Below are 9748 nucleotides of genomic sequence, written 5' to 3' on the forward strand. Positions count from 1 at the left end.
CTCTTTATTAAACTTAATAGAATTGGTATTTTGGCCTGAAGCCTTCTTGGCGCTCTGGGAGAAGCAGAGCTCTCTAGCAGTTTTTGATTCATTACTTGCTGTGAACAGGGCTTTCATCTTACACTGGGCTCTATACAGACCTGGAAGTTGGAGCAGTTATTGCTCCAAACGAGTTGCAGGTAGGATAGAATAAAATAAACAAGGTCTTCTAATATCTTCTAATACTGTAATTGCACCTACATTCCTTTATTCCAAATAATTGTTTTAATCAGGAAAGATAGGTGATGAGAAGCAGGATGCTAAGGTGGTGTGTTTCCCCCTGGGGCTGCTGGAAGCTGGCCTGCCAAAGGTCTTCATCCTTGTTAAAGAGATTAAATTTTCTTTACAGATTCAAAATATCAAACAGACAAACAGCGCTCTCAAGGAAAAACTTGAAGGTGGGATAGAACAGTACAGACTTCCAGAGGTAGGATCATTTTCTGACCCTTGTTTCTTGTGGAGATGAAAGCTAATCTGTATCACCATATCAGGGCTGTTCTTCTGGTTGGTCAGCTAGGACCAGTGCCTTCTTATCAGGGTGAATCAAGACCTACACCGTGTTCACTGTTGTCATGTAATGGAAGTGGGGATGAGAGGGAAGAAGGAGCAATGCTTTACATGTGCAAATGGTTTCTAGCAGAAGTACTAGTATCCCAGATTTTTTTTCAGTGTTGTATCCCCGTGCACCTGTGAGATGTGATTTGCTCTATGTGCTGAGAAATGAGGAGGTACATTAACGGCCTGTCCTTTCTCTTGGCACTCAGTGCTTTGCTGTTTTTCTTCCAACTCTGGCACCTCATGATGGAAATAATTTGACCAAGATTACAGAGGGTGCCTGTGATAAAGACAAGTAGGTGCTTCTGAAGAGTTTGTGGCTCTTGGTTATCTGCTGAGACTGTTCCCTATCTTTTTATATCATCCGGTGACTTACAGGTGCCGTGTGTCACAGTTAACTGAATAGATGCCACATGCAGCTCTTTGGAAACAGTGCTGCCACTAAAATGAGTGATAGTTTGACTAACAGTGAATTAATTGCTGTGTTTTTGTGAGGCTTTTATGAACTCAATTACAAGTGGAAGTTGCTGGTTATGTTAATACAAGCTATCTGAATTTTTTATGCCATCTAGGTTGTTCAGAAATTTAATGCACGTTGGACCACAGATGAGCAGCTTCTTGCTGTGCAAGGTATGGCACTACAAGTGTATTTGTACTTCAGGAGGTTATAATCAAATCTCTTGCATTTCATAGCTGTTTCGGTGCAGCAGCTAATGAAGGATTTTGATGTTGTTTATTAATGCATAAAAAACAGAACTGAACAAGGAAACTGTTGTCAGCCTCTCCCTCAACAATATGTGTTTTACCATATGAGCACTTGCATCTAATCTCTGCTTGTCCCTGCTTTCTGAAAGGGAAACTCTGCTGCGTCACTGCTTTGCTCTTTGTCTGTGCAGCTTCTCAAGCAATACAGCCAGATTTACACAGGTCTTCTAGATTTCATTCTGCCTGTCTGCTACAGCTCCTTTTCCTTCTGCGGGGCTAGTCTTAATTGTGCCTCATGCACAACTGAGACTGTTTCATGCTGGTTTAATCAGAGAAGGACTTGAAAACTAGGCAGAAGTTCAGCTTTGGATCCTTTTGCTGTGACTCGAGCCTGATTTGTAGTCTTTGTGAAAATAACACTTCACTTTTGTTTTTCTTCTTGATGCTTTTAGCAATCAGGAAATATGGACGAGACTTTCAGGCAATCTCTGATGTGATTGGTAACAAATCTGTGGTGCAAGTGAAAAACTTTTTTGTAAATTACCGACGTCGTTTCAACATAGACGAAGTTCTACAGGAATGGGAGGCAGAACACGGCAAAGAGGAGACAAATGGAACCAATAGCCAGAAGCCCGTAAAATCCCCTGATAATTCCACTAAAATGTCTGAAGAGGAAGACGAGGTAAATTCCATTCAAAAATGACAAAGTTTCCGATTTGAGCTCAGTTCATATACATATAGAGGGGTTTGTGTGTGTATCTTCAGTGAGTCAGTTTTTATTTCTAGAATAAATAAAGTGCAGCTGAGATGATTTTGCTTCAGCTCTACAGATCCCAACATTGATTTTGGAAATGCTAGATGTATATGAAAGTGGAAAGAGAGCACTTAGTCTGCAGCCCTCTGATGGTATCTCATCGGTACGCAGACATTTTAATGATTCTTGCTGCTGAAACCTGATAGGTATTTATGTGACTTGGATGTTTTCCCTGCACGCAGTTCTCCGAGCAGTTGTTCTAGGTTTGGCTTTGTGAGACCTCACAGACTTCTGAGGCAAAGCTGTCTTTCATTTTGATCATGGAGTGGTTTCACTTGAGGGAAGGGAAGAAGTCTATAAACAATGAAGTGTGTGATACTGTTTGTTCTGGAATTACCTAGCGGCAAGATTGCCTTGAATTTACAGCAGTTTCTGTGAAGGCATTCTAGAAACAGCCTTTCTGCTCTCCTTGATGGAGGCTCACTGAGGTACTATTTTTCGAAAGACAGTGCGTGCTTAAAGTTGGCTAAGAGATTGGTTTGAATACCGAAGTTGGCTATAAAAATGTAATATTGACACATTATTGCAAAAGAAAACTGCACTTAAAGGTTTGTATGCTTAAAAATAAAATAAAATCTGATCAAGGGCTTCTTTGGGGCTAGTTTTACAAGGCAGCTTGGTGTAAAAGCTGCATCTTCTCAAATGCAGTCAACAGTAAAAGGCAAATTTTGGTCTGGCACGGGCTGAATAAAAATAATTGTAAGATTTCTCCATCTACTGGATATTTTTTCCTAAGTTGCCTTGATTGTGGTTGGTTCACTTGTAGATTGCTTCTTGTTCAGATGCTCAGAGAGCAGAACTTCATTGCTTCACAAATCCTAGTAGTATGCTCTCCTAAGATGCTTATGTCTAAGGGCTGGGTCCAGAGATAAGAACAGAACCAAACTCAGAAATACGTGCATTCCTAGAGGGAGGGGAATGAAGTTGTCCTGTTTCTCTGGAATTGGAGGAGAAGCAAAGAGGCAAGTGTACTAGTCCATAGCCATCTTTGAAACAGCCAATGTCATTGCCTTTTCCTGTGACCAGTAGAGCTGTATCTCCTTGTCAGTGCTGAACTTCTGAGCCATTGGATTTTCTGTCTTCAAATGCACTCTTGCTTCTCAAAGCTAAGATCCAAAGAGTGCCTCATTTGCGGTAGAAAGCAAATGTCTGCTAATGGCAGGAACTGGTGTTTGTTGCTGCAGCTAAGTGTTTGAATCCTGGAATGAGGTGAATTCCAGACAAGCTGGCTTAGAAGGAGGAAGGAGACTGGAGGCATGACAGCAAGGTCTGGTGATACGTCTTTGGGACAGAAGTTACAGTGCTCACGCTAACGGAAAGCACCCCGGCTGGAGTCGAGCGCGTGCTGAGTTGGTAGAAAGTGGAGCAAAACAACAGGCTGGTGGGAATAGTTGCAGAGCCCAGATAAAGGGAAGATACTGTATAACAGTACACTGTGCCTGCAGTACAGGAAGGGATAGGGACAGCTTGTCTGCACCAGGCTGACGCAGGGTGGCAGGAGCTGCCAGCCGTGACGTACTGCATGTGCTATAAACTAGCACCGTGTGATGTGGCTTCTGGTTCTCAATGAATCCTCTTCTGGATGGTAGGAACTGCTGTGCTGTTGCTGGGAGGAGGGAAGGGCTGGCAGTGTGAAGAGGATTTTAATTACTAAGCCCTCAGCTTTTTGTAGCAGTGCCAGAGTAGGGGGCACAAGGGTGTCTCGTGGTGGAGTTCTAATGCCCACTGAGTTCTCTGAGCATATCAGACCTAAATTTTGCCGCTCAACGTAGAGCTCCTGCCTTCAGAGGTAATGTAAGCACAGTGCTGCAAGGAGCTGGCTCACTGGTGCCTGCCAGAGTGATTCTGGGCATGAGGAGTGGACTTGGATTATCACGTAAGCGATCTCTTTGGGCTAGGAGGGGCATTCCTGGCCTGCGCTCAAGAGCGCTTCTTTCACAAGCTGCTTGGGTGGGCAGGAGATGATGTAGCTGGCCTAATGCTGCAGTGCCTCAGGTACTGTCTCCTCTGGCATGTGTTGTCTGCCTGGCCCCAGCTTAACAAAAGCTTTGTCAGCCCTCTGACTTTTCTGGGCTTTCCCCTTTGGTCTGTTTTCATAGCAAGTTCCTCTTTTTTTTTTTTCTTTTTTTTTCTTTTCTTCCGCCCTCCCCCCACTTTGAAGTGGGAAGGTGAGACATTCTTGGGTCTGGTCTTAATCCTGGTGTGGTACAGAACAGGGGAACCTGTTGTGATTTTCCCCATGTGCCAGGTTTGGCTGTCTTGTTGCTTTCAGTACTTGGGGTAAAGTTTGAAGATAAAAGAAAAAGCCTGTGTATATTCATTTGTGAACTAAACATCTTTTTTTCTTTTTTTTCCCCTTCCTCCTTTCTTCCAGGCTACTTCTGTTCTTGATGTCAGATATGCATCTGCTTCATGAGAAGGTGCTGTAGCCTAGAACAATTTGTGTTGACTACTGTGTTATCCAGGATATCAGGTATTAGCAAACCTCAGACAGCCATCTGCATCATATCTGTGGACAAGCAGCTATTACCAAAAAAAGGCAAACGCTTCCAGTCCTGTGCTACATCTGCCTTAATCTCCCCTCATTCCTTCATACTGCCTCCACTTTCTTTCAAATGCACCCAGATAGCTCAGCTCTCCATCGCATCAACGTCCTGCTTGAGCATGGGGATTTCTAGAACCAGTAACACCTGTCTGTAATTTCGACCAACCTGCAAAACAAAAGGAGCTCCTTGGCAGCCCCACAGTAACTCTACATGTTAGGAGTTCTTATAATACTTGGTCTGTAGGGTATAAGTACGTATTGCTGCATGGCCTTGTGGTCTCTGCTTCCTGTGTATTCTTACGATGACACTATTATTAGTGAGCTTTCTATAAAGGAGAGGCCTGTGCACATGCCAGTGGTGTCATGTTTGTTCTGAAATGACGGGGCATGTTAACAAGCAATCTTGAATAATGCAAAGTGATAGGAAATGTTATCTCGAAGGTTTGGTCATTCCAAGGTTGTAAAAGTAATCGTTACACTGCTGGTGTGTGCAATTCTTTCCACTGTATTTGTGTGTTCTTGCTTCATAGAAAGCTCCCTAAATGAGCATTTTATTCCTGTATATTTTAATGGCTTTTATTTAGTGCAAAAGGGAAAACGTAACCTGAAACTGTTTGATATGCTTTTTAAACCCTGGCATTCAGCATTTGCATTGTAACTTGTTAAATGAGTGCTACACAACTTTCTTTTTCCTGATCTTCTGTGGGATTAAGTCAAAACAACTTTCTCTGGTGCCTCTCCTTTTTGGAATATGTGCCTTTTTTACATTTGGCTACCATAGGTCACTTCCAGTCCCAGTGTCTCATCCCTCTTCAGGGCGCTGTTTGCCAAAGACATCAAACTACTTCTCCCACTGGAAGTCTGGGCAAGGGTTGGAGAGCAAAATTCAACCTTCAAGTAGTTTTTGGTCTCTTGGAAGTTTATTGGAGAAGAGCCGGGTTAATTTCATTGGCCATTTTAACCCCTCTGAAGCACAAGTCGCTTTCATGTTCTGAACCAAAATATGCAATTTAAAATCTAAGAGGTGCTTTTCCAAATACTTGGTGCACGCAGCTTTCAGAACCGCCAGCCCTCTGTGCTGTGATCTGTCTAGCTGGCTTGAGCTGGAGCTGTTCTTGGAAGTCCTGTGTTAGGACTTTGCACCTTGAGCAAGGCAGTTGGCTGCCGAGCAGACAGTATTTAGAGGAGCTAGAAGCAGTATTACTTCTTGCCTGGTGGAAAGCTGCAAAACAACACTAGTCACAAAGCATTTAAAAAATGGTTAATTTAATGATGTTGGAAGAAACCAACAGGTGTCTTCGCGGGTGGAGAAATGGACCTTTGCCTCTCTTCCTCTACAGAGGATTAGGGTCAGGACAGCACGCAGCAGTGTGCGGCACCAGCTTCCTGATGCAACCTGGAGTGAGCTATTCTTGTCCTGCCCTACAGCTGAGGTGCAGTGTTCAGGTCTAGCCCCAACTTGGTGCTTGAGTCGCTGGGCCATGCTGCGGTGGCTCAGATTTCTGTATGTAAAGCAGCTAGGTCAATGCCAGCTGGCTGCCAGAGAGCTGCAGTGACATCTCTCAGTGGTCACAGCCCAAGGAAAGGCAGGGAGGTGGCCTCAGTTACCTCTGAGGTTGTCTCTTCCTCTTGTGGGGAAAGTGATTCATCATCAGATATCGAGTGGTGACATGCAGGTGAAGGAGCAGGTGGGTATTTCTTCGGATGTGCTGCAGTGTTTAGCCCCAAAGGGGCCTGTTTTTGTCACTTCTGCAGCTGTTTCTGAGTGTATTCATTGTGGCAGCTCCAGAGAGATCCTTAGAGTTGATGAGGGGCTGGAAGGGAACCACTCCCTGTCTTCTGTTGGAAACTTCTAGTCTCTTACGTGACCCAAGTCTGTGGCAGCATCCCTGCATCTGTCTGTGTGAAGTGGCAGCTCTGAAGGTGGACCTGTGTGCATCCCATTGGTCCTACAGCTGCTGGATAGGACACCGGTTAGCCAGCGAGAGGTAGGACTAAAGGTGGGCAAACAGCACTGTGAACTGAGCTGACAGTTGTGGTGCAAAGCAGTGCTGCTCGTTAGAAGCACCCTAGTGCTAAACTTCCTGCTGATATCAGTGTGCAGAGACAGATCTGTGCCAGTGTGAGGGGACTGTGCAATCATACCAGCTGGTGGAGCTCATCAGTCTGGGCTCCTGCTGGCCACTGAGCTACCTATGAGGACTTCTCAGTTTTTGCCCTCAAATCTGTCCATCTTACAATCAGAAAAGTTGTGTTTTGGCTTCATCCCCAAGGGGTAAGGGGAAACGTGTATAATTTGTGATATTAGGAAGAAAAAAGTTGTTCAATTACTTTTCAGTTGACAGCTATCTTACTGTAGTTGAGACGTACAATATAATAGCACTGTATTTTAAAGGCTTAGTTTTTTTACATTCTCTTTGTTTTTAAATGCGATAAAATCATTTTAGCTTTTGAAAGTTCAGATGGTTTGGTCTTGTTTAGGTGAAGACCCTCTTCCTTTTTAAAAATGGATCAAGCATTAGCTACATCAACTGGTTGCATTCTGATTAGAAGGGTCCACAAAGATAACTACATAAGATAGAATATTCACTTAAATTTTGTTTCTTAAACTATCAATGTGAATGTCATAATTATATATATTTTGTGGAAAATGGGAAATAATTTCTCCTAAGTATAAGTTATTGTGCAAAATATGGTATGGTTAAAGAAAATGATAGTTTAAGTTTTAGTTTTAGAAATCTTAAAGATATAAAAGTGTATTGCATATGCATAAACAAATTTCATTTGTTCTATTTAATTTCTACGTAGTTGTGTAAAGTGCTAGGTAACTTCTTTTTTCCACTTATCCATTAAACAACCTTGTTACTTGAATATGCGTGTTTAACTGGTTTGAAACGGTGATCAATTTTTGTAGTATAATCTTACAACCAAGGGAAAAAAAACACACGCCTCAGTTGTGCTTAACAGTGTAGCAACAATGTACAATCAGACGCGTAAGACTATAGCAGCCATAACTGGTGGTGCAGCCACCGTGGTTGTCGGGATACACTTAATGCCGATGGGGATAATGGAATCCTAATATATTTTTATGAATTTGCAGCCAGGATGTCCCCATAAATATTCACTAGAACACTTTTTTAATAGATGCTCCAAGAGTGAAACTCTTATTCTCTCGAAGCAACGTCCTGACGAACGTTTTTCTTTCCTGTGCAAAGACATCTGAAACGTTACGTAATGAAATACGCTCATTGTCACTTTAAATTTCAGTTTCTACTCTCTGAATTGCTGAAATGCTGTCGGTATTCTTGCACACCAAATATGAGCCAAGCAGTGCATTACACTAACTCCAACACTGGGTTTGTCACCATCCATCCCCAAGACAGTGAAGCGCAAAAAGAGTCCTAAGAGATTTCTCTGATAATTGCGTTCTTTTTCTCCAGCCTGTACAAAACTGTGTGTACCCCATTTGATGACCTGATACTTACTCTTAAAAAAAAAGAAAAAGGAAAAAAAAAAGACAAAAAAGAAAAAAAAAAGTTCTTAGCTCCAGCTTGTCTTCAGCAAGTCAAAATCTAGCGATCTTGTGCAATGCCCCCAAAGCAAATACTTTCTGCCACTCCCTGGATTAATGCAGCTTTTCCTGTTGATAGTAAAGCACAATTGCAGTGAAAGTTACAGTTCAGAAGATGGAAGGTCAGTATAGTCTATGCATGTTGTATAATAATGAGTGTTTACATTCATATTCTCCTAAAATAAAATTTATACTGGAGTGTATAGTATTCCATTATGTAGATTTTATCAATTTTGTTAACTGCTTATAGATTGCTTAAAAGAAGTTTTTTCAAGATTTTAAAAGATGTATAAGGTTAAGTTTGCAAATATAATGGAAATGCTGTATAGCTTTTGAAGTGATAAAATACTCGTCGGGATTTTAAAGAAAGTATGTTGTAATAATGCTGTTGTAAGTAATATTTTAAATGTCTTTTTTGCCTGTTTTCTATTATTCAGCACACTTACTGTGATGAATGTTCATAGCATTATAAAACTGCTTAGCCACTGAAAGGTAACATTTGGTTTTGAATTATTTTACTGTACGAGGAATTATAGTGGGGTAAATTCCTTTGTGAAATTCTGCATAATTCATTTTTCTATGATTTCCAATGTTTGCTGACATCAAATAAAAAATTTTTCAAGCCATTGATGTAATAAAACATGTAGTAAAAATGTGATTGATGTAAAACGCCGTTCAGAAACCCATCAGCTGCCTCTCATGTTTGGCCATGGGCACCACCCAGGGGCCTGCCCCATCCTTAGCTGTGGGTTTGCAGTGCCAGTAAAGTGTGGGGCCAGCAATTAGTCACGTCTTCATGTATGAAAAAGCAAAGAGGGTGGGGATGGCGACTGGCCTGGTGGTGTGGAAGCGCAGGCAGATTGGGGAGTTGAGGGTGTTCTACTGAAAAGCATCTCTGTAATCTGGTGGTGGAGAGTGCTGTCCCAGCCCTATAAGGAGGCAACTGCTTCTTCAGTGGGGTTTCTTTGACGTGGCTCCTTCAGCCCCTAAACTTCAAAACAAACTGCCTTCTGCCCACACGCTTTCCCCAACCCCAAGCGAAACCAAGAGGAGCAGTCGGTATGCGGAGGTGAGAAACCCGGAGCTCACTGTGCCCGGACACTTACTTGGGAATTGCCTGAAGCAAAGGTAAAGCAAACTTGTGTTCCCCAAGAATGTGCTTCCAAACAAGCGTGGTCTTTGTTCCATAAAGAATCTGTAAAACAGTGTCCTTTTGGAGAGAAAACTGGGCATCAAACCCTTTGTCTTGTTCCCTTCTAGACCGTGGTCTGGCTTGGCTGCTGCACCATCTGTGAACGAGTAAGAAATGTCATCTCTGATGTTGCTTTTAGTAAATGGTAAACAAGGTGTGTGATCTTAAAAACCAAACAAAAAAGGCTGCTGACATTTGTAGGAGAATTGTTTGCTTTTGCTGGAGGACTGGGGAGGGAATTACTACAAAAATACGAAGGGAGCTTGTTGCTGAAGTCATCAAGAAGGGAAAATCTTGAGGGCAGTGACATGCAGAATGTCAGAACTT

General features: G+C 42.4%; 1 protein-coding gene across 3 annotated transcripts in view; it reads left to right on the top strand.

Annotated features, from left to right (window-relative positions):
• RCOR1 (REST corepressor 1) overlaps positions 1 to 8874 on the top strand; it is an 82716-nt gene extending 73842 nt beyond the window's left edge. For all 3 annotated transcript variants that reach the window (XM_048947970.1, XM_048947971.1, XM_048947972.1), the window contains 4 exons: positions 389 to 466; positions 1167 to 1224; positions 1752 to 1981; positions 4488 to 8874. In XM_048947970.1, coding sequence (XP_048803927.1) covers positions 389 to 466; positions 1167 to 1224; positions 1752 to 1981; positions 4488 to 4529 — 408 coding nt within the window. In that variant the 3' untranslated portion in view covers positions 4530 to 8874. The remainder of the gene's footprint in view (positions 1 to 388; positions 467 to 1166; positions 1225 to 1751; positions 1982 to 4487) is intronic.
• The last annotated feature ends 874 nt before the right edge of the window (positions 8875 to 9748 follow it).

Source organism: Lagopus muta, chromosome 6 (genome assembly GCF_023343835.1).
Source record: "Lagopus muta isolate bLagMut1 chromosome 6, bLagMut1 primary, whole genome shotgun sequence".
Taxonomy (NCBI): domain Eukaryota; kingdom Metazoa; phylum Chordata; class Aves; order Galliformes; family Phasianidae; genus Lagopus; species Lagopus muta.